The sequence below is a fragment of the Sorex fumeus genome, unplaced genomic scaffold (assembly GCF_029834395.1).
Source record: "Sorex fumeus unplaced genomic scaffold, SorFum_2.1 ptg000042l, whole genome shotgun sequence".
NCBI classification, from domain to species: Eukaryota; Metazoa; Chordata; class Mammalia; order Eulipotyphla; family Soricidae; genus Sorex; species Sorex fumeus.
Window position 1 is genome coordinate 6,401,542 of NW_026606099.1, and position 25,700 is coordinate 6,427,241.

At 43.1% G+C, this 25,700-nt stretch overlaps 1 protein-coding gene across 1 annotated transcript in view; it reads left to right on the top strand.

Moving 5' to 3' along the window:
• Nucleotides 1-25,700, top strand: part of DIP2B (disco interacting protein 2 homolog B) — a 239,143-nt gene that overhangs the window by 101,056 nt on the left and 112,387 nt on the right. The window contains exon 2 of the mRNA XM_056119950.1: nucleotides 13,438-13,509. Coding sequence (XP_055975925.1) covers nucleotides 13,438-13,509 — 72 coding nt within the window. The remainder of the gene's footprint in view (nucleotides 1-13,437; nucleotides 13,510-25,700) is intronic.

Below are 25,700 nucleotides of genomic sequence, written 5' to 3' on the forward strand. Positions count from 1 at the left end.
GGCGTAACCCCTGTGCATCACTGGATCACTGTCACTGTCCTCCCATTGTTCATTGATTTGCTTGTGCGGGCCCAGTAATATTGTGAGACTTGTTACTGTGTTTGGCATATCGAATATGTCACAGGTAGCTTGCCAGGCTTTGCCATGCGGGCAAGATACTCTCAGTAGCTTGCTGGGCTCTCCGAGAGGGCTGGAGGAATCGAACTCGGGTTGGCCTGGTTGGCCGCGTGCAAGGCAAACTCCCTACCCGCTGTGCTATTGCTCCAGCCCCATCGTTGGGTGTAACCCAGAAAGAAAAAAAAAAGAAAAAGAAAATTTTATTTTGTAAGTAATCTGGAAGTTGTCCGTTAATCACCTGGTCCTTTATCATCCCAAATTTTCTTGGTTCCAACCAGCATACCTCAAGTTTTGTTCTTCATTGTTCTGGCCTCTTAGGGTTTTTAATGTCTGTAACATTAACTCTTGACAAAACATGGTTCATACAGAATAGATGTCGTTGAAAGAAGTGTGATCTTTATGTCAAGAGCATTTTTTTACCTAGAAGGTTACTAACTTTATATAATTCTGTTATTTTTATCTATATTTAATGATAGGAATTAGATTTTTTTAACTAAAAGATTTTAGTTTTGTTTTGGTTTACAATGGACTCAAGTTCAATAAGGAACCCAATTGCTCTTCTCTCCCACCCCTCTAATTCCCCCTAGAGGACTTTATAGCCCACGTAATTTGTACATCACACTTACACATTGGCCATTTTCCTATCTTCCTACTCGGCTTTTCCATCCTTTTCTGTGTCTTGGCAGACATAGAAAATGAATAACATTTGTTCAGTATAATGAGATTAAAAGGCTTTTTGCCTCACCTATTTGACTTGATTGCTCCAGGGTTCCCAGGTCCTCTGGTCTCTGCCTCAGGGATACCGTTTTCCACCCATAAAGCTTTCACAGACCGGGGATGTACACCACATTTTTAGTCTGGGCTGGGGGACCCTGCAAAGATCCAGGGCCCCATATCTGAATCTTACTCCTGATCTTTCCAAGAACTTCGTCTTCATAAATGACCTTGTCCTTTACCTTATTTGATCCTGTTACTCTACATCTTAGAGTCTTTCATTGAATTTCTCTGATTTATAATAAACTCCCGAATCCGCAGTGTCATGCAGAGTACCACTGTATACCCATTGCCCTCTCTTGTTTTATTGTCTCCTTTCAGTATTTAAATATCTTCGTTTGTTAGTTCTCAGTTTCAGTGTCACTTCCCCAGCTACTCAAGATGGAGCAGGTCCCGGGCTCGACACTGCACTTGAGCACTGTGGATGCTGAAGCCACGGGCCCTGCCAACCTCCCCCCTCAGCTTCTTTGTAACCCCCTCATTGCTAGTTTGTTGTTTGGGGGGAGATGAATAAGTAGGAGTGGATTTCAGGCCTATGTCCATCTTCTACTCTAAAGTAGGGCTTTGTGTGTAGGAACTTCTTAGGATGGATTAAATTAGTGCTTTAATCTTCTTTGGTTTTTGTGGGGGGGTGAGATGGGGGGGGCATCTACATCCGATGGTGCTCTGGCTCTGCTCAGGGCTCATTCCTGGTGATGTTTGGGGGGAACCATATGTGGTTTAGGGAACTGAACAGAAATTGGCAGTTGGCTAGGCAAGCATCTTAGATGCTGTATAGTCTCTCTGTTCCCTCATCTTTTTATCTTTTTTTTTTTAAACATGTATGTGCTGGGGGTGGCTGTTCTGTGAGTGTTGCTTGGGAGTCACTTCCAGCATGCTTGGAGACTGTGGACTATTAGCCTTTGAGCTAGCTCCTCAGCTCTCAGTTTCTTTTTAATACTCTTTCTAAATAATAAAAATATGTCCATTTTTAAGGGAAAAAAGACTTGCCCTTGATTTTAGCTTTCAGTGTATGCCACCCCATATCATTCATTTATAGCTAAATATGATGCAAGAAAAAATTCTGTAATGGCCATCTCTTATTCATTCTTCTGTGCCGTATACTTTTGTCATGTTCCTTTAGAACTGCCAAATCCAGCGGATTTTTGTTTGTTTTTCTGTTTAACTTTTTGGGGCCACACCTGATGGTGCTCGAATCTTACTCTTGGCTATGCACTCAAGGATCACTCCTGGCAATTAAAGGGACCATAAGGGGTCTGGGGATTGAACCTGGGTTTGCCTTGGGCAAGGCTAGCGCCCTATCCATTGTACTATCTCTCCAGCCTGCATTTCTTGATTCGTACTTTATATCTGTGATAGTGTCTGTTATTCAGCTTCTCTTTTTTACTTTTCCCCTCCCGTTCCTATTTCCTCTAACTCTGCCTGATCTCCCTCCCCACCATGTCCCAGTTTCATCTCTTTTCCTCTGCTTATTTAAATGCTCCTTTTCTCCAGAATTCCTTTTCTGGCTTTTTCCTCTCACACTGCATTCCTTCTCATGATATCATTCACACCCAAGCCTTCAGCTACCCCCTCCCACACTGATGGCATAAATCCATAGAGTCGTTCTAGAGCTCATCCAGCTTACTGCTTGCCTGCCTTTAGTTTGGGCTGGCTACATTGAACTGCCAGGGAAATGGTATTCGTCAGACATTGACCCAAAACAGCTTGAGAACCTGTTGTCCTCATTGATACAGATGGGAAACTGAGGCCCGTAGAAGTACAGTGCGACTTTCCCTGGATCAGAAGAGAAGACATCACTCTCTTGACATTTGGAATCTGAAATTATAAATCGGTGCCACATGTTTTTTGTTTGTGTGGAAAGTTTCTCTCCTATCTGACCTGGGCAAGTCACTGATTTTGTGATCCATACACTGTAGCAATTTTCTCTCTGCTTAGGTATTCCCTTTCTTTGGTTTCCAGAGCAGTATTCATTGACCACCAGCAAAATTCAACAACTGTTTCAAAATTTTGCTTGGTTTTTTTTTTTTGAACATGCAGGAGAACATACTTAGATTTTGATCAGTATTTTTTTTAAACCACTGATAAAGAATGCCCAACATCTGCAGTTTAATTTGTGTTCAGCGATTGATACTAATACAGTTACTTACTGCTCAGTTTTATAAAGCTATACTGAGGCAATTATTGGATAGTTGTACCCCCCGTTTTTTAAAAAAAATAAAAATAAAAAAGCAGGAGCATGTTTGGGTTACATTTAATGCTCAAGGGCAGTTCCTTGCTCTTTGCTTAGGAGTGACCCCTGATGTGCTTGGGGACCATGTGCCAGGCCAGGGAAGTAACTGACATTGACTTCAGACTAGGCATTCATCTTACTCTCTGTACTGTACTGCCTCTTCATCTTGCAAATACTGTCCTCCCGTTGTTCATCGATTTGCTCAAGCGGGCACCAGTAACGTTCTCCATTGTGAGACTTGTTGTGACTGTTTTTGGCATATCAAATACGTCACAGGTAGCTTGCCAGGCTCTGCCGTGCGGGCGGGATACTCTTGGTAGCTTGCCGGGCTCTCCAAGAGGGACGGAGGAACCGAACCCGGGTCGGCCACATGCAAGGCAAGGCCCTGCCCGCTGTGCTATCACTCCAGCCCTCTGTTTTCTGATTTTCTAAGGAAAATTAAAGATGAAACTCAGATTAAGGAGGAAAAAGAAGCAGCCTTAGGTTGGAGCCTTAGGTATGGCCCTTATTTTGCGTGCGGCCAACCCCAGTTCCATCCCCAGTAACACATGTGGTTCTCCCATGCACCACTAAAAGATATCCCCAGGTACAGAGGTAGGAGTAAGCAGTGAGCACAGCCAGGTGTGACCCAAATTAGTTGGTGTCTGTTTCCCTTCTTTCAGATCTAGCCCAGCGAAGGGCCTGTGGAGACATTTAATGCAATCTTTCCTTCTCTTTTTAAAAATTTCAAAAACAAAGAGAGCTCATCAACTTAGAATTTTCTAAGTAGCCCTTTTGAGGATTAAGTTATTGTTTGTATGTAAGGGTGGTGTTAACTAAAACTATTTGAGTGTGCGCCATGTGCCAGGGATGTTTGCATTTATTCTCTCACTTAGGACTCATTATGTACTCCAGGTAGGAGTTATTCCAGTTTTAGCGATTATGAAACGGAGGCAGAACAGTTCACTGGTTTGTCCAGGAGCCAGTGAATGGCGGCAGCACAGCGCAGACTCTGGTCAGCTTCCTGTCGGAATATCAGCAGGGATTCTTTACATTCATTCCCTTTGTCACTTGTATGGCAAATTTATTATTATTTGCAGGTGGTTTTTCTATGGGACAAACGAAAATACCTTTTGCACAAGATGGCTAACTTAACCAACTACTTGATGGTGTTGTCAGACCGAGAACTCAGTTTCTTAGTGTATTTCAAAAACTGTTGCTTTTTATTTGTTTGAACTTGCTTGATGCCTTGGGTGAAATACCATCTGTAAGAAGTCATGTGTACTTGACCTACAAAACAGAACTGTGAAGCCAAAAACTTTGGTTTGCTTCTTGGGAGAAAGTAATCTGGACTCCTCCTTCAGTTCTTGAGGTAAAAGTGTCTAGTATTGCCCTAAGTGAGGTGAGAAGATTTCCCAGAATGGAATTATTTATGTATTTATTTATTTATTTTTGGCAGGAAGGGATCTCAGGGCTTACTCCTGGCTCAGGGATCGAACTCTCACTGGCTGCAAACAAGCACCTTACCTATTGTACTATCGCTCTAGTCCCCAGAATGGAAATTTGAGTGTCTGGCAAAAAAAGAAAAAAAACAGTCTTTTGTTAGACTAGCAATGTTGAGGGAAGGGGCTGAAGACTTGAAGAGAATGTACAGAGGGTTAGGCACGTACATTGTATACAGGTTTTGGGCTACACCCTACTGTGCGCAGGGCTTACTCCTGGGGATCACTCTTGGCAGTGCTTGGTGATCGAACCCAGGTCGTTTGCAAGCAAGGCAAACACTCTACGCAGTGTACCGTATCTTTAGTGCACAACTGATCCTGGTCTATCCATGGAACCATCGGTGGTCACCCAAGCATCACTAGGAGTGATCCCCTGAGTACAGAGCCCTGAGCACTGCCAGGTAGCCCCCCTGTAATTTTAGCAGATTTATTTCTGGATGAACTATGAAATTAGTATATTTTCATTATCCTTTCAACATAAATTCTGCCTGTGTGTTTAGAGTTTTGTTCGTTGCTTGGTTTTGGAGCACAGCTGGGCTCACTTGAGCTACTCTTGGATTAGCGGTCGTGGGGGGGGGGGGGGGCGGCGGGGGGTAGTAGCTTCCAGTGGTGCTCAGGTGTCCATGTGGTGTGGAGAGTGAACCTGGGTCTTCCACATACTTTGTATGTGCTCAGCCCTTTGAATTATCTCCATGGTCTAAAAGTACATTTTAAAGAATAATTTAAAGTTTTTAATTCTTTTGAGTTCTCTTGACCACTTTCCATCCAGATACTGCAAGAAGAAAAAGAAAAACTGTACAGCAAGCAAAAGTCAAAATGCTTTGTAGCTGGTTTGAAGGTTAAGGCTTTATTGTGTGTGCCTGTTAGTTTTAAAATATAAATCATCTCTGGGACTGAAGAGATAGTACAGGGGCAAGGTGCTTGCCTTGCATGTCGCCAACCCTGGTTCAATTCCTGGCACGACTTTCGGTTCCCCAAGCACAGAGCCAGGAGTAAACACTGAGCACCATAGGTGTGGCCCCAAAGCTAAAACTTCCACAAGGATGTTGGGAGGCCGAGTGGCTTCATCATCTAATTCTTTGAGTGGAATTAGTGTGGCTAGGAGGATAGGGTAAAATTTAATAAATTTTTTTGGATTTCTAACTAGTGACTCCTGGACCTGACCTAATTCACTGTGTCTTTGTTATGTTTGTGAGGGTTGATCTTCTTCATATTCTCAGATATGTTTCTGGCTTTTTGTCTACCTCTGCCCTGTGTGTAACAACCATAACCCCACTTCTACTTACTTTCACATTCCATCATTGCTTTCCTGGTCTAAGATTTGCACATAGAATAAGTTTATTAGATACAGGCAAAGGAGGTGATGACTCTAGACATTTTTCTCTGTGGTCTCTCATTTCTTCCCCTCCTAATCATTCATTAGCAAAACAGAAAGGCACATTCTGCCCTAGTGTAATATTTAGTAGTGGTGTATAATGACTATTTTAACTGCAGTTGGACAGAGTTCCCCTAATTGGCTGTCTCATTTAAAAGATGATAAAAAGAGACAATTCATGCAGGACCCTGTTGGTTGTGGGCAGATTGGAAAAAAAATTTTTTTCTGGAAAGGGATCTGTATTTGGGGTGAGTCATCAGAATTGTTTATCTCATGTTGCTGACTTATGAACAATAGATTAGCTTTATATTTTTATTGAATCTGACTTGGGGACCACCTACAATTAAAACAATGAACAAATAACAATGAGATGAGTCTAGTTGTGTGTTCTGAAACTGACATTTATCTTTTCGTGTCTCAGTTTTTTGTTTTGCATCACAGTAATGCCCTTTTTACTAATCAAGAGAAATTTGAGTCAAATCAAATGAATTGATGTCTGAGGATTCCATACCAAGTTCTTTTTGGCTACGTCTGAAGAATGGCACCAGAGCTATCAAAAATAGAATTATGAATTCAGTTTTTTTATAACCTTCTAATGCTTCAGGCATGCCACTCTCTTTCACAGCTATGGGCTTGAGAAATAGTGTCTGTCATCCTTCAGGATCCAGGGCAAGTGCAGCTTCTGTGAAGTCTTCCCTGTCTTCCTGAAGCTGAATTTAGAGCTCCCCTCTGAAAATAATGAGGTGGTAACTAAGAGAAGTAACCTTGGCACCAGATCTTAAGTTCAAAGCCAGATTACACTCCTGACTAGGTATGCCTGTGGGCAGCTGCTTAAAATTATGTGCCTCAGAATTGCCTATAAAGTGGGAATGATGATAATATTATCTATGGACTTGATTGTTTATGTTTTTATTGAGTCATAATTATTTTTATCACCATGATTGCCTTTGTACTCCCATAGGACTTGGTGCTCAGTCCCTAGTATAATACATATCACTTTTATTATAATTATTTGTTTAGACGAGGAGCTTCTTGAAGACTCGGGTACTCTGGTGTGATCCATTTGATGCGCAGTGTTTTGCGTATTCCCTAGAGTTGCCCCTTAACCGTTGCATCTCTGGCTGAACAGGTGATTCTGAAGTTGGGGTGCTGTAGTTCAGCTTTAAATTTCCACTGGAGCAGTAAGAATGTACTTAGGCTGGAATCTTTTCCCTCTGTCCATCAAGATTAGCCGTAACTACAACCAGGTGAATCCAGAATTTCTCAAGCCCTGTGTTTGTTTAGCATCTAATTGTGATGGTTGCCCTCTAAGATCATTTCTGAAAACTGCTTAGCATTGCCCTCCGTCTCTTTGGGGAGATAAGAATCCTGAAGCAACCACCAAAAAGACAAAGCCAGAAGTAAGCCCTCAGCACTGCCAGGTGGGTCCCAGAAACCAAACCAAACAAAGAGGCTTAGGTTGAATGTCTGCTTGAGGAAGACTTGTGGACTACTTGTGCCCAGCTGCTTTTATTGATCCTGTGGCGAGAAGTTGGGAACATAGTTTCTTTCTGTTCTGCCCCACCTGTGGGTTTTTCCATGTGCCTGGTGTTGACTAGTCAAGATTGTGGTAAGAGCCAAAACAACCGGTCAGATATGTGGGACTCAGACTGCTCAGGGCTTGTGTCTTATTTGATCAGTGTCTTGATGCCACCACACCTGCCAGTAGCTACAGAATCCAGAAAGTGACTACTGTCCTAGGTGTACAGTGGGTGGAGAAATGCGTTATTCCCGGGAGGGGAAGGCTGATCTTCCCTTTATTTGTTTAGTTCTCCAAAAACTTGCACAACAGGTTTGACTTAGATGTGTGTCATTTTGATGCAAATTTTACAGGCATGGTTATTGCAGTCCTTTTCATTCTGTATGCCAGATGGCAAAAGCAAAAACATGAAACAAAACCAAACCCAAACCTCTATTCTAAGTAAGAACGCCTGTGTTTTAAGTTGGTGTCTGACCTGAGGTTCCATGCTCTCCTTGGAGGCAGTGTTAGAGCCCCAGCGTTCTTCGCTGGACCCTCCAACCCCTTCCCATGAAGTCAGCAGCATTGTCCTGCACCAGGATTCCTCAATGCGGCACTTTTCAAACTGGCCTGATTCTGAACATTGATTCGTTGAAAGGTACTTGTTCCATGCACCGGTATCTCGGTTTTAATCCACACCCAGTGAAACAGAATCCTCATGGGAGTAGCCTTGGAGTATGTATTTTAACACATTTTACAGTTGATTCTTAAAACTTTGGCAAGTAAAGAAAACATAGGTAAAGGTAAAGGTAAAGGTAAAGGCCCTCCCGTTGATCGTCGATTTGCTCGAGCGGGCCCAGTAACGTCTCCATTGGAGACTTTGTTGTTACTGTGTCTGGCATATCGAATAAGTCACGGGTAGCTTGCCGGGCTCTCCGAGAGGGGCGGAGGAATCGAACTTGGGTCGGCCATGTTGGCCGCTTGTAAGGCAAACGCCCTACCCGCTGTGCTATCGCTCCAGCCCTAAAGTCGTCGGAGCGTGAGCAGTCGGGGAGGGGCGGGAAGGGGCGACCAGGCGGACTAGGGCGTCCCGCCCAGTTCCTCCTCAGCCGCCTGAGAGAGCCGCTCCTCAGAGCCTCCTCCTCCGCAGGCTCGCTCTGGGCACCCTGAGCCTCCGCGGTCTCCGCCTTGTGAGCGGGGGTCGCTCTGTGCCGAGCGGGCGGCGGCCCCTCCCCCGGACGCCCAGCCCCCGCCCAGAGGTTTGTCCCGTTTATTCTGGATTTTATGGAACAGGGGGCTCGGCTGGAGGCGTCTCCCTCGGCAGCTGTGAAGGGGCGCCGAAGAAAAGTGGTTGAGGAAGACGCCTGGGGGCTAGTCTCGCAGGGGTCCCTGGCCTCCCACGCAGCCTCCTCCCCCAGAAAAAGATTTTTTGGTTCACCTGTCAAGTTTTCAGCCTTGCTCTACCCACTGACCCTCTCTCCCAGACCAGTGTCTGTCCAGCTCTCTGAGCTTCGGCTAGGACATTTCCACTCTGCATTTCCAGGGCTGGCTTTGGAGTCACTGCTTTTGCCCCATCTTGATTAATTCGCTGGGAATCGTAAGGTCAGGTGCTCTGAACCAACCTGCCTGATTTACCTTGAATATACCCACATGTGCTTTGCCTGATGAAGTGTGTGAGTGCATCGGTTCAATGATTGACTGACCAGTACAGGATCAGGGGTCTTCTCTTTATCCCCAGCCCCCCACTGTTGAGCAACCACTCCAGCAGCTGCCTCTCCAGTCCTTGATCAGTCCATCCCACTTGCAGCATGGATTCACGTGGGTGGGCAAAAAGCGTCTCTCCGCATCTAGACCGTGGCTAAAGAAAACATGGTGTTGCAAAAACTTTTCAACCACAGCTGGTGAGAAGGATTAAGCGCAGACTAAAACTAGGAAGTGACAGAAATGTGAAATAACACATTCATTCTGAGGAATAACTGAATCCTTTTTGTCTGATCTTGGTCTCATCACTATTTTGTTAAAGGTTACAATAGGTATTTGGTGGAGTTTGTTTCAGTTATGTATTGTTCTTTATGGGCAGTCCAAGGATTGCTTTTCTGACCACCTCTGAGGTCTAACTGCTGAGTTTCAGCAAATTTTTGCTTCACTAAATTCTTCTTGGGCTTTTCAGCTTAGTATAGTGAAAAGAATCTGAAAGAATAACCCCTCTCCCCTCACCCCCCCCCTCACATCCCCACCCTCCCCTCCGCCTTTTTGTTTTTCCCCCAGTGTGGTCTACCCAAGTACATGTGACTGATTTATTGTTCTTTTCTGCCTCCATTTTATCAATCCATACAGTCACTCATTCAACAAGTGTTTATTGTGCCAGGCTGTAGGCGGCCACAGAGATGAACAAGGCACAATCCCTGCCCTCAAGTGCACAGTCGAGTAGGGACACAATGTATCAACAAATGCCAGTGAAGTAACAGATGAGTGGTGTCAGGTGGCACAGAGAACATTTTTAAGCAGCGGTGTGGCCTGTTCCCATCGTTCTCACTTTGTCATTGCTCTTCATCTTCAAGAGCACTTTCATTTCTTTGCATATATGCTTCCAATGGTGTAAAGTGACTTGGTTGAATTAGACTCTCTTGACTGACTTTTCAAATGCTGAGGGTATTAGCAGTTGATAACAATCTAAGGTACCACATCTAGCAGTTTGTCTTGGGATCAAAATTCAGTGACAGCAAGTGAGATTCTAAATATTGAAGCTTGTGAAGACCCTTTACTTGATCACCTGTGTTTGGAGTCAACCAAACTAGTCTTTGGGCCACTTCAGAGAAAGGATGAGAGAAGGGGAAGAGAAAGAGTTAGATGATGGCGATCTTGTGAGCGTGACACAGGAGATGCTCCGTTGTGTATTTGCAACAAAAGACATGATGTCATACGTAAGGAAGGTGTCCTTGCTAAAGTCCTGCATCTCCATTAGTTGTGTATTGCTGATTACCTAAACTTTTGAGTTTGCTAATTAGAAAAAATTTGGTAATTAGAAAATACTCTGAAAGTTTCTCTTGTTTCATTCAAGACAAAGAGGTGAGGTATTGTGGTGAAATCTGTACTGCCTGATAAGTAAATCATGATTGTAGTTCTAAAATATTTATTTTCTCTTGAAGTAATAGTCATTCGCTGTATAAGCAGGCAAAAGAATATTTTGGAATATGAACATCCAGAGTTTTAAAAACTGTACGTGTGTGTGTGTGTGTGTGTGTGTGTTTGTGTGTGTGTGTGTGTAAAAATACTATTTTCCTGGCTCGGGGAGATAGCTCAAAGGACTGGAGTGTGTGCCTGGCATTCAGAGGCTTAGAGTCTGATCCCCAGCACCACATAGGCCCCAAGCACTCCTACTTGTACCCCTGGTGGCCCCCATCGCTGTGTCACCCGAGCAGCACCACATTGCTGGGCTAGAGCCAGAACTTTCTGGCCCTCACAGCTGGGCTGCGTATCCCGAAGAGCGGACCCAGTTTCCCTCGGCATTACTTGGAAGGTCCCCACTCATCCAAATATGGCTTCCAAAAACTCGCTTATACTCTCTTGAACTATTTAGTTTGTAGCCTTTTTCTCTCCGATATACTGTGACATCATGCAGCAACTATATCAGAAGAACCATTCATTTCTATTTAAAAATCTTTTTTGTTTTTTAAAATTCTGCACAAAACAGTCAGGCTACAGAAAACAAGTAATTTTTGTTTTCTCATTTCTGCTAAGGATAACATTTTTTAAGGTGTGTGTACAATGTGTGTGCACTGTCATCCCGTTGTTCATCGATTTGCTCTAGCGGGCCCAGTAACATCTCCATCGTGAGACTTGTTGTTACTGTTTTTGGCATATTGAATACGGCACGGGTAGCTTGCCAGGCTTTCCCATGATTCTTTTATATAACCAGTATTAATATTCAATGATAAGTAATACTTGTAGCTGCTATAAAATATTATATAGATTTATATCAGTTTTCCACTAATACTTAAATAGAAGGCAAGAATAAAAATCAATTTATAATATGAACAAAATTTTGTGGAAGAGAAATGTATATATATATCCTAGATTATGACCCTCAGTACTACTCACCATTCAGACTGGAGAATTTTTTTTTAGTTTTTGCTTTTTGGGTCACACCTGGCCATACTCGGGTTACTCCTGACTCTGTGCTCAGGAATTACCTCTGGCAGTGCTCAGAGGACCATATGGTATGCCTGGGATTGAACTCGGGTCTGCTGCATGCAAGGGAAATGCCCTACCCACTGTAGTTTCTCTCTAGCCCCAAGACTAGAGAATTCCTTGCTGTGGTTCTTTTCTGTGTGTTGCAAGGTGTTAAACAGCATGTCTGGCCGCTACTCCTTACATGGCAATAGACCCCTCCTCTAAGCGTGGCAGAAATGTTTCCAGACAGTGTCAGTGGTCTCTGGCAGAACTAAATAGCTCCTGGCTGAAAGTTGCAGTTTATAGATTGTTTATAATATATAAGCTCCTAGAATCCTTTCAGTTCTTTCATTGTAAAAAATAGGAAAAAAAGTATTCTTACATTTTCAAGTACATGTATGAATCTTATTATCTAGTTCTTACTCTAGAGAACCTGGCAGGGTACCAAAAGTATCCTGCCCACACGGCAGAGTCTGGCAAACTCCCCGTGCTATATTCCATATGCCAAAAACCAGTAAAAATGATGGGTCTCATTCTCCTGACCCTGAAAGAGCCTCGAATGTGGCACTTTGTAAAATCTCAGGGCTAGGATGAAAGAGACGTTACTGGGGCCTTCTCGAGGTAATCGATGAACAACAGGATGACAGTCATACAGTGATGTATGAATATTGTTGAATAAATTTATAGAAGTGCAGTTGCTGAATCAACTTTTGATGAGAATTGCCAAAGTATCTTACTGATATATTTTCAACTATATTCTGTTGACTGCAAATCATATCTCTTTCCTGCGTTTTGGATCCATTTGTCCAGCTGTTGCGTTTCCCAGAGGCCTCTCCTAAGTTTAGTAGTCAACATCTTACTATATCCTTGCTGTATTATACTGCTACAAAATAGACTTGCTTTTGCCTGCCTGCTGCATTCAGAACCTTTTCCACCCTACTGTGTTTGTATGTGCATGTGTGTGTGCAACCTCTCCTGGTAAGGATCAGACCTTGACTTTTTCCTCTTAACTAGACTTTTGATTTTTAGAGAAAAAATTATGTTTATTGTAGTTTAGGTAACATGGTTATAAATGTTAGTGATTCTAGTCTTGATATACAGAACTACTGTGCCTTCATGACCACCAAAGTCACTACCTTCAGTCACTTCTTTTTTTTTTCTAATTTTTTATTTTGTAACAAATCACCGTGAGTTTGTTGGAAGTGAGTCTTCACTTCTGTCGCTTCTCCTCCACCTCTTCTCTCCCTCCACCGCTAGTAATCCAAGGCTCAGTGTTTGTCATTGTTCAGTACAGTACAGTCTCCTGTTTTGATTCTTGATACCACAGATCAGTGAGATATTTGCCCTTTTCCCTCTGACTTACTTAGAAGTTTGATTTTAGACAGTTCTGGATAACAGTACAATTGAATCCCTCCCAAGTCAGTTACGTTAATTTGGTCAGACTGAAACTTTGGAGATATCATTTGGCTGCCAGCTTTTGCAGCATTCTGTCTCGGTGTGTCTTAAATAGCAAGAAAGCGAGGGGTGCCTAGGAACCAGGGCATGTGACATGGTGTGCAACATATTGCTAGGTTGGTGCAGGGATAGATCCTATAGTTTGCCACAAAAAGTCAGTTTCTGGCTCGTGGGAAGTCCACACATAGCAGAATCCTTGGCAAAAAGCTATACTTTTTCCTTCCTCTGTATGTAGTAACTCTTTAACACTCTGTAATTAATTTTATTTTCACAGTGAGCAACCATGGAGTAAGAATAATGCCTAATCTATTTTTGTTTCTTGCTATTTTAGGGGATATCACACAGAAGGGATATGAAAAGAAAAAGTCAAAACTCCTGTCTCCTTACATCCCACAGACGCAAGGTAGGCAATGGGAACTGATTCAAACCCTGTCAATATTTTTATACAAAGAGATGCTACCTTTTGTTGGTTCTTGTTTTACCCCATCCTTCTTCGCCAGAAAGGGGGGTGAACACCAAAAAACGGAAGGAAAGGAAGGAGGAAATGAATCTTTCTTGAGCATGTGTTGTGTGCTAGGCACTTTAAAATAACTAAGGTCATCAGATCTCTTGCATAGGGTTTTGGGGGTAGTGCATCTGTGCAGAACTGGCATGATTCAGTGGCAAATTGCTCTTTTGCTGGGAATTGAAACCAAGGTCTTAAACAGAGGAGGTGTGACCTTCACTGCTGAGCCACATTTTGTTCCCCAGTGTTTTATTTATACCTGACCAGGAACTGCTGGGAAGAGGAGTCAGCAGAGTAAACACAAGAAAGGCCAGAGTTCTTGTTGCTGTAGGACTGGGATACCTGAGAATTTTGTGGTAAAACCCGTAAATAAATGTTTAAATGGATTCACAGACTTGCTCATTCTCTAGAGAGAAGTATGTTCTATTTGTATTATTTGTGGGTAGGTGGGGCTTGGCTAACATGACAGTGCTCAGGGCTTACTCCTAGCTCTGCACTCAGAGGTCACTCCTGGAGGTGTTCAGGGAACCACATGGGGGTAATCATGCCAGAAATACAACCTGGGACAGCTGTATGCAAGCAAGCATCTTACCCAAAGCACTATCTCATATATATATTATATATATATAATTTATTTATTTATTTATTTGCTTTTTGGGTCACACCTGGCTAGGCACAGGGGTTACTCCTGGCTCACACACTCAGGAATTACTCCTGGTGGTGCTCAGGGGACCCTATGGGATGCTGGGAATCAAACCCGGGTTGGCCGAGTGCAAGGCAAATGCCCTACCTGTTGTGCTATTGCTCCAGCCCCTATTTCTTTTAATTTTAGGAAATCCCAAGTCACAAGTTTGTGCATAATTATAAACAGGTGACTTTAGTTTCTAGTGTTTGCCTCAAGGCAAACCTGTCTTTTTAAAGTCATGGGTAGGAAATGTTCATCCCGCAGACCATAAAAGACTTAAGGAATTTTGTGATCTGGGTTCAAGAGCTAGTACAGTGTGTAGGGGACTTGCCTTGCACATGGCTAACCTGGGTTTGATCCATCGCATCCCATATGGTCCTTCAAGCACTGCTCTGAGTGCAGAGCCAGGAGTAACCTTAGAACATCTCTGTGTGTGGCCAAAAACCAAAAAGAAAGAAAGAGAAGAAGAAGGGGAGGGAAGGAAAGAGGAAGGGAGGAATTCTGTGATTTGGAAGGGGAAGAAGGAGAAATTTTGATCTGGTGCGTGGTCCATTCCAGGATAGACACATAAATGTTTTTTGTTGAAGGTCCATCTCCTGTAACTGTTGAATGATGTACTAAACATCCAAATGGCCTTTCAGAAAAAAAGGTTTCCTGCACTTGCTTTAACTTATATATCTAGATTGTGCTGAAGAGACAGCTCAAAGGACTCGAGCGTATGTCTTATATGTGGAAACCCCAGGTTCACTCCCTGGTATTCTGTGATCCCCTGATCATGGTTGGGATATATATAAATACAAATTCCAGGGTAACCTGATCACCAAAATTTCTTTTGAATAGCCTGTTTCTGCTTCATTACTATTTTTTGCTTGGGGTACCACACCTGGAGGTGCTCAGGGATCACTCCTTGCTCTGTGTTCAAGGCTTACCCCTTACTCAGGGGACCATATAGGGTGTTAGGGATCAAACCTGGATTAGTTGTGTGTGGCAAATGCCCTGCCAGCTGTACTGTCTCTCTGGCCCTGCTTCAATCTTAACTGTAAGGAATTTTTTCTGTATTTTTGATTTTTCACCTTGATCAGTTTATATCCACAGGAGTAACAGAGTGAACTAATTTTCTTAGGGATTATAGATACAGTGAGAACTTTGTATCTCTTTCTCGCCCCTCCCCCACAATTCTAATATCAAGCCTCGCATGAAGTAGTCTTTACATATTTGTTGAATGAATAACAGTATGTCAATATAGTTCACTAATGTCTTTGCTTTATTTATTTATTTATTCGTGATGTTATTCTTGAAAATACCTCCCTACAAAAATGAACAGGTCAATACCCTGACAGTCAGTTGAAAATATCCTAATGAACAGATGGATGCAGAAATGAATTGAAAGGGAAGAGGTAGAAATTGGGCCAGTGACAATTAATGGAATGCCAGCTTTTGCTGAACAAGGCACAACAGAGTTTGCAAGTGCTTTGATTGACTGGTTAAATATGGATCCAGCCTGTGATGCTGAAGGTCAAGAGATTCACTTTATTCACTGTATGCAAAAGCATTCAGCTCCTGAGAGAGTAACTGAGTAAGAAATGTAACTGTAAAAGAATCACGAAGTAGGAGAGCATGGCATGGGATTAAGGTGTCTGTCTTGTGTGCAGCCAACCCTAGTGTGGTCCCCAGTACCACGTTTTCCCTGATTATTGTTAGTAACAGCCCTGAAGGTTCCTGAGCGCCACCCACGTAGTATAGGTAAACCCTGGCATAGCACTGCAGGGCCTGAACAGCACCGCTTCCCGGGCCCGGGCCCTGGTATTGAACTGTGGACCTGGATGGCTGAGATCCTCTGGACAGGGCCTTAGGGTTTCCTGAGCATGGCTTGGGAGGCCCTTCCCACATTCCCCCACCCCTAGAAGAGAAAGAAAAAGAAAAAAGAACCATATTAACTGTAGTAGTCAGGCTGTATAGAAACCAGATCATGTTCAGGAAACCATTCTGTCCACTTACAGTGAGAAACCGTAGAGATATACTCACATCCCTATGGCCAGCACATTCTTATCCTGTGGGGAACCAGATTACAGAATACTCACTGACTAGGATTTAGTGGAAAGATATTGAAGGCAGCATGAGGGCCATCTCCCAGTGAGGATTGTCTTCAGATGTCCTTGTGGAGGAGAAGGAAGCAGTTGATGGTTTTGTCTTCAAGGAGCAGTTTTCTGCTTCTTGTCTTCAGACTTGTCACATCCATGCCCATATTTACTACTTTTCTTCTGGTGGTCTATCACTCCTGTTCAAGGTCACCCCTTGTTCTTTGGATCTCATCCTCTCTCCTTTCTCTTGAACCTTATACTATCTACTCAGAGGCACCAATGACGGAGTAATATTGTTAGCAATAAAACTGTCTTCCTGCTGAAACAATTATATTGCTCCGTGGGTATGCCATTGCTGGCCTCTTCTTTGTCTCTTGTGATTCACTCTGCTTCTCAATCGCTTTCTTCTTCTTAGATGTTCGTGATGTTCATTATTGTTCATGGAAAACAAAATCTTGTGCTGGGAGATAACTTAATGGGCAGAGCATCTGCTTTGCGTGTGGGAGGCCCAAGTTTGATCCCTGGTACCACAATGTTCCTCAGGCACCTCTATCAGCAGACACTGGATGTGGCCCCAAACCAAACCAAGACACCAAAATCCTGGGCTCAGGGAGAAGACTCATAGGACTGGATGTATGTTTTGCATATAGGAGTCCTGGGTTCAGTCCCTCAGCACTGCTGAGTTTACTTCCTGTCTTCCTCCTTCACTTCATCTCTACCTGCATCTACCCATGTAGGGTCTGTCAGAACTGTCTGTATTTAGTATATCTGTCTTTTTCAACTCCTGCTCATTCCTTAGTGCACTCCAGTCCATTCTGTTTGTTTTAGGCTTTTTTTTTTCTGCTTTTGGGTCACACCCAGTGGTGTTCAGGGCTTATTCCTGGCTCTGAGCTCAGTATCATGCCCAGCAGGCTTGAAGGACCAAATAGGGTGCCTGGGATTAAACCTGAGTAGGCTGCATCCAAGGCAAATGCCTTACTCTACTCTCTCGCTGGCCCCGTTCCATTCCTTTCTGGATCATCATAAAGAAATCTCAGTAGTCCTCTTCCTGCTCATTAACTTGAAATTGTCATGGTAAGGTCCACTTCTGTCTTGCCATTACATTGTGTATTAGAGGTTGCAACTTTTAGCATGCCTTAGAATTGCAGGGGAGCTCATTTGCAAGATGCCCTCTTTAGGATTTCTGATTCAATAGCTCTAGCCTGGGGCCTGGAAATGTATACCAGATGATGTTGATGTTGTTGGCCCAGACTGCACTCTCAAAGTGCTTTAATTCCATAGAGCATTTTAACTATATCTGTGACTTTAATTATCATTTACGTACAGGTGACTTCAAAATGCGTATCTTCTTTTTTAACACTTCTTTATTGATTGAAATTCTGTGATTTACAGCACTGTTGATCTGTTGGTGATGGCTTCCTGTGCACATAATTCTAATGCCATATCTCTCACCACTGTACCCATTTCCCTCCCACCAAGATCCCAAGATCCCTTTCTTTCAAACCCACCCCCAACTCAGTTGTGTGGATCAGTTCTCCCATTGTGTTTTCTATGGCCCTCTGCTGCTCCCTTGAAACATCTTTAAGTCCCACATATGAGCAAAACCTTTATGTATCTATCCCTAACTGACTTCCTCGTTCTATCCATGTTAGGGGAAATTGCATCGATTTTGTTTTTTCTTTGCGTTGCATAGTATTCATTGTATATATATACCACTCTTTTTAGGTGGGACAGGCAGAGGTGGGGCTACACTCAGCAGTGCTCTGGGCTTACTCCTGGCTTTATATTCAGGGATCACTCCTGGCAGGGCTTAGGGAGCAATATGGGTTGCTAGGGATTGAAACCGGGTTGACTGTATGCAAGACAAGTGCCCTGCCCTCTGTACTATCTCTCTGGCCCCAGTATTCCACAATTTCTTGATTCATTTATCTACAGTTGAGCATTTAAATTGTTTCTATATCTTGACTTTTGTGCTATGCACTGCAGGAAATACAAGTGTATATATATATATATATATATATATATATATATATATATCCTTTTGAATTAATGTTTTGTAATTGGGGGTATAGATTCCAAAAGTGTTTCACTGGATTGTATGAGAGTTCTCTTTCTACAGAATATGTATCTGCAACCCAGATCTCTTCTGAGTTCCTGCTCCATAGCTCCAACTGCATATTTCACATTTCTGTTTTACTTAGGTTTCTTTGTTGGGCTGGAGCAATAGCACAGTGGGTAGGGCGTTCGCCTTGCACGCGGACAACCTGGCCGACCCAAGTTTGATTCCTCCACCCCTCTCGGAGAGCCCGGCAAGCTACCAAGAGTATTTGGCCCGCACGGCAAAGCCTGGCAAGCTCCCCGTGATGTATTCGATATGCCAAACACAGTAACAATAAGTCTCACAATGGAGACGTTGCTGGGCTCGCTCGAGAAAATCAATGAACAATGGGAGGACAGTGCAGTGCAGTGCTTTCTTGTCAGTATTCCTATAAATTTGTCGTTCCAAAGAATAATCTTTTGGTTCTGTATTTTTCTCCTATATCTTCCTTTATTTTCTGAGCCATTTTGACTCATGTATTTCTTTTCTTGTACTCTGTTAATTATTTTGCATATTTTTTAAATTTCCTGAATTGGCTTCTATGATTTCTCTGTCTTCTTTCCTACAGTGTTTCTTAATTTCACTGTGGTCAGAGAACATGAAGAACAAAAAATGTCTTTCTTAATACACGTGCCACTAGTATTTGGTAAATTCCTTTAACTCATCTATCAGTGTTTCATCTGCTAGATTGATTGTTCTAGTTCATTGGTTAATTGTGTTGTTCAGCTCCTTTTACTTTTTATCTGAAGACTTTGAAAAATATTGAAACTGTTTAGAGTCATAGTACAGTGGGTAGGGCATTTGCCTTGCACGTGGCTTACCCAGTTTTGATCTCTGGCACCACATATGAACTTCTGAGCATAGAGCCAGTAGTAAGCCCTGAATACCACCGAGTATGACCCAAAAACCAAACAAACAAAAAAAGAAATCCAAAATTTATTTGGTATTCACAAATGAGGCTGTATGAAAAATACATGTTCTGATAAAAGTTGAAATCATGATGAGGGCCTCAAAATACTTGGCATATAAAATCGATGATGTGGTAGATTTATATCTCCTCATGCTTAGCCGTTTGTTCTTCTGAAGGAATAGTTGATCCACCTCTCAATAGCTGGAAGCTTCTAAGAGCCTGGATAGAAAGCTTTCCACATGTCTCAATTAGCAAACTTCTAGGGAGAAAGGGCCAAAAATCAACTCTCTTTGGCATCACTAAAAGAATTGAAATTTTAAACTACATATGCTCTAACTCCTCTGTAAATGAGTCACTCTTGGCCACTTCTGGAGTTGCAGGAAAATGGACGATTTTTGTGCAGGGTGAAAGAAACTTCTTTTGACCAATCCTATGTCTGATCTTAGAGTTAAGAAAGTTACTTTAGGGGCTGGAGCAATAGTGCAGCACGTAGGACGCTGGCCTTCCACATGGCCAGCCTCAGCACTCCATATTGTCTCCCCAGCCCACCAGGAGTGTCCCTGAGTGCAGGGCCAGGAGCAAGACTTGCGCACAGCCTGATACTGCCCGGTCCGCCCACCCCCCTCATCCCCAGCTTCAGTAAAGAAAGGAAGTTACAGGGATTTCTCAGTAAAGAAATAAAGGGTCAAGGATGTGGCTCAGTGGTAGGTCATCTCCTTCTAGGAAAGAGGCAAGTTTGATCCCCAGCACTACCCCGACAGGGTCGAGTATGATCCCAGCTGCTGTCATGATCCTTGGTACCACAGATGGGCTATATTGCCAGTTCACAGCTGCCGAGTGTGTGTGATCACCGCAATCAGGAATTTGTGGCCTCTGGGCAATGCAAGAGTGGACACCAGTAACCAAGGGAAGGGGGAAAGAAGATACTTTGGATTCAAGTAACTGATACTTCCTGCTAGTTTGAATACAGAAGAGCCTGTTCTAATTGATGCAGGTATTTCTGACAGAACAGCAGCACATACTAAGAGCCTCCTCTGATCCAGTTACTCTTAAGACCTGAGGAGGCAGAACAGCCTTAAACAAGGCAGGCAGGAAGGCCCAGGACCACCTCCTCATTCCACCCCCATTCCCCTCCTCATGCTGCCTCACTCTACCAGGGGTTTGCGCAACCAGGACTTTCACAGAGAAGTTCCTGGACTGTAGAGAACAGTTTCCCCTCACCCCAGTCATTGAAACGGCTGTTTTAGACAAAGCTCTTATAGCCTGGGTTGTGACTCATCGATAGACCTCATGTATGAGGTCCTGGATCTGAGTTCCAGTACTGAGCTGCCCTCAGAAATTTAGTATGCCCCGCAAGCGTGCCGACCTGGGTTTGGTCCTGGCACCATGCTTCCTGCCGTGGTTTGTCGATGCCAAATCTAAATGGAACTGAACAGAAATGGCATCTAGAATTTCCAGTATCTTTTAGCAAATTTCTGTGAAGCTAGAGGGATCAGGTAATTCCTCTGAGGTTGAAGGGATCAAGAAGCAGATTATAGGGAGATAGTACAATGGGTAGGGCACTTGCCTTGCACGTGGCCAACCCAGGTTCATTCCCGAGCATTTCATATGTGCCATGCCCACCTCACACCCCCCTAGCACTTCCAGAAGTAATTTCTGAGTGCAGAGCCAGAAGTTTTCCCTGAGCATCATTGAGTGTGGTCTATAAACAAACAAAGAAGCAGGTTATATTAATAGTTGGAAAGTGATTGATTCTGGTAACTTGCTTCTCCCCTCAATAAATCTTTTCATTTAGACCTATCAGATTTCAAAAGATTGTGTACACTGTGTTAATTCTCACCGAGATTTAACATCTATGTTTAGTTTGCGGGGGAGGAGGGGGCTTGGAAAGGAGAGGTGCACACCCAGCAATGCTCAGGACTTCTCCTGGCTCTGTGCTCAGGGATCACTTCTAGTGGGGCTCAGGGTATCATAGGTGGTGCTAAGTAATTTATTTTGTATTACTTGCCATGAATAGTAGGAGATGTCACGTGGCCACAAAAGTGGCGCTCCTGAAATTCTAAAATTTAAAAAATAAAAATTTTATTCCGGAGGCATCTCTGCGGCATGCTGCTCTCTGTCAAGATTCATTTTGAATCATGGCCATTAATGTACTTAAATGGCACCCACAGGCAGTTCTTGGGAGTGACTGCCAGGAAACCCGAAGGGTGGGGAGATGGAAGGATGTCGTCCATCCCCAATTTCTCTGTGAAGCCTGGAGTTTTCGGCCCTGGTCCCGCATACCTGGATTTTTCAGCACTTAAATGGCCCTCTGTTGATCTCTTTTGAGATTTATTTATGGGTCTCTGAAGCAAGGCCGATAAATGAGCTTGGATAGCTGAGCTGGAGGTGGTTTGTGGGCTTGGCTCCCACATACCTAACTTTTGGCCATTTGATTTCTTGCTCTGGCCCCAGAATGTGGATTTTGTTTGTTTGTTTGTTTTTTAATCTCAGTTTTAGTTGTGCTCTTTCATTTGTTCAGTCTAGATAGGTGTTAGGTGTTTTATTTTGGTTTGGGGGTTTGTTTTATTTTTAGTTTTGAGGCTACACCTAGCAGTGCTTAGGGGTTACTCCTGGCTCTGCACTCATAATTACTCCTGGTAGGCTCAGGAGACCATTTGGGATGCCAGGGACCAAACCCAGGTTAGCTTGCAGGGTTAATGCCCTACCTGCTGTGCTATCAATAGCTCCAGCCCCTCAGTCACCTTTCTGACTTCTTTGTTTATAAATAGTTTTTTTTGGGGGGGTGCAGAGAGCAGGGGCCCCACACCTGGCGGGTGATGAGGGGTTGCTCCTGGTTCTGCATTCAGAATTACTCTGGTGGGCTCGGGGGAACTTTTGGGATCCCAGGGATCGAACCCAGGTCAGCCATGTGCAAGGCAAACACCCTACCTTCTCTGCTATCACTCTGGCCAGGTCTAGATAGTTTTTCAGTCAGTCTGAATTAGAGCACACATTGCATTCCTGGTTGCCTTATCAGAAGGAACTCCATCGTCTTCCTCTTACAGCTCTTTCCTCCAGAATTGTTTAAGAACCTACCAGGAGTATAGCAGAAGGAGAGATGGTCGATGCAGACTCCACACCCAAAGGGACTCCACACTCTCATAGCCTGCTGCATTTCTCACTGTTGCAGGGTAGTTGCTCAGAACTGATCTTTTCTATGCAACCAGTAATGCCAAGCCAATACGAAACTAATACATGTTAAGCTTGCTTCCTTCATGAGCCTCTTACATGCATTTTCAAGGAAAATTCCATTTTGCTTGGCTCTGCGTGGTACCCTACTTGGATTCTGAGGATAGAACTCTTGATACAAATGTTTCCCTTCAGCTCCACGCGCGGCCCTTTTCCTGATGCCAAGTGGCACAGGGACGTCTAGTTCAGGGTCTGCTCAAATGCTTGTCACTGTACATACAGACCCCAAACCCCAGCTCCCTTCCTAGAACCTATTTCCATGAGTCAGACAAGTGGTCTTGTCTCCAGACTACAAACTCATACATTTCATTCTTTCCCTTTGCCCAGACTGAAGTTAATCACTCATTCTTCTAAGAATGGCACATTCAACCTATCTGTTGTTCTTTCCCCTCCCTGCATTGATTCATCTCTGAGTCATTCAAAGCACTCACCCACCTACTTGGGTGGGCTGGGCTGCTGAGAGTTAGAGAGGCACTATCAGTGATTCAGGGCAAATGCTTCACTGGTGGTATTAGTCGGGTTCACTGTGAAGGTTTGTAGCCATTGAATTGTATCCTGTCATTTTCTGTTTAAGTCCCTTCAGAGTGGGCTCAAGGGGGCCGAGAGATTGTACAGCTGCTAAGGCAATTGCCTTGTAGGCAGCCAACCTGGGTTTCATCCGTAGCATCTCATATGGTCCCCCGTCCCCACCAGGAGTGATCCCTGAATACAGAGCTAGGAGTGAGCCCTGAGCACTCCTGGGTGTGGCCCTAAAAACGGAGAAACCTCCTGGACATTCTACATCTAAATTCTTTCAGAAAACTTTTCTTTTGGCTTTGGACAAGTGAACTGACTTTGCTTTCTTTCCGCAACCTTATTTTGTAATATGGTGCTTTATTGTTTTCTTAAAAAATTGTTATCTTTTGGATTTTGGGCCATACCAGGCATTGCTCAGGAGGTACTACTTCTGGTTCTGCATTCAGGAAATTACTCCGTGTAGGCTAGAGGGACAATATGGGATGCTGGGAAATGAACCGGGGCCGATTGCATGCAAGGTAAATGACCTACCGCTATAATGTCTCTTCGCCCCCTCTTCACTGTTTTAATCTTTAGGTTTAACCAAAGTTTTCTCTCCCACAGTGGACTTACACAGATATTTGTATAAAGTGTCTATTGTTTCTCTCTGCCTTGCTAAAGTCCTCCCTACCCCTTTTAAAATTAGATAGTCCCTGAAACTAATAAAAATGAAATTCCCCATCGTATGGGTTTTGAGAGCCTTGTTCTTTAACTTTTTGGTACATATTGCAATGTCAGTGATATATGAATTGGTGGTCACTTAACACATTTCTTTTTTTGTACCAGCACAAAGCTTCGTGAACATGTTTGTTCTGTTTATTCTAATTTTTAAAATTATTACATTATTTGGTTCTCAGGGTACATCTTATTTCACAATATTACTCTTAGAGGTAAAAATTTGATAAGTCATAGGTGGAATTAAATTTGACTTTTTTATTGGGGCTGGAGCGATAGCACAGCAGGTAGGGTGTTTGCCTTGTATGCGGCCGACCCCGGTTCGATTCCCAGCATCCCATATGGTCCCTCGAGCTTTGCAAGAAGTAATTCCTGAAGGAGTAATCCCTGTGCATCACCAGGTGTGACCCAAAAAGAAAAAAAGAAAAAAAAAGATTTTTGTATTGTTGTTTTGATGAGGTATCAAACCCAGGGTCTCAAACATGTAAGACATGCAGGTTACCACGGAGCCAAATTCCTGACCCTGGAAATAGGTTTTTTTTTTTTAATTGGGGGAAGGAGAGGTGGGCGCACCCAGTGGTGCTCAGGGGTTACTTCTAGCTCTGCTCTCAATGGTCACTCCTGAAGTGGTTCAGAGGACCATTTGCAGTGTCAGGGGTTTGACCTGTCACACCTGCACTGTCTGCATGCAAGGTAAGGGCCTTATCCCCTTTACTGTCACTCCTGGCCCTAAAATTGAAAAGTAAGAAACTGAAGTTGACTTTCTTCTGTTTTCTGAAAGCATTTCCCAGTAATGCTTAGGGCACCATTTGTGGTGCTGAGGATTGAACTGTCAGCAGCTGCATGCCAGGCAAGTGTCTTACCTGCTGAACTATCTCTTCAGCCCTGTGAAGGGAAATCGCTTTAGTTTCCTACTGCTTAAACATCAACTTTTCTTGGGTTTTTTAGTTTCTATGTTTAATTAGTAGACTCAAAAGATTCTACATCTCTGCCAAAAAACAGTCAATAGTGTTCATACTGATCGTTGAGAAGATAGACTTTGTTAATAGAAGACTCAAAATGTATTTAAATTCATTATTATTAAATATTGGAATATCACTGTGTAAACATAATGGTGACCCCTAGTGGATATTCTGTGGAACAGCTCATGAGACCAGACACCGAATAAAGCTGTCTGGTCTTTTCCTTTGGCTGTATGGATAGAATTCACATTAGAATATAGAAGTTTTGAGAAAGACTTTATTTGTGAAATTTGTATTCCTCACTTCATTTATCTGTTTTTAACATCTTTTAAAATCACTTTGATCTTAGACATAACTTTCTTTAAATAAAATGAAGTGGTAAAGAATTAAAGTAACTTTTTATTTGATTTCAACTGCTTAAGGAATTTTATGTCCTATTTTATCTTTAATTTCACATAAATAGTTTTTGTATACACAGTTGTAATCTTTGTATGGATAATATTTTTGTTATTTTATTACTTGATGTTTGCTTGAGTTACATGTCATGTGTCTACATAGTCAACATTCAGTTACAGTGGTATATAATATTTCATTATGTTGATACACGCCGTTAATTCTGCCTTTACTTTTTTACCGTGGCAGTGAAACTCTTCACGTTCTATTTAAAATATAGAAATGCCACTTAGAGGCCAGAAAATTACTGAGATTTGCATAGCCAGGAACGATGCATTTTTAAGCAGTCCCTTTTCTGCTCAAGCACTGTTATGATGCCTGATGTATATCCTTGAGACATCCAAGATTCACTTTTACTGGCCCTCTTCCAGGAGAAATTGTTCCCATGGCAAATATGTTGAAGAGGGGATAATCCAAAATTCGGTCAATCCACCAGGAT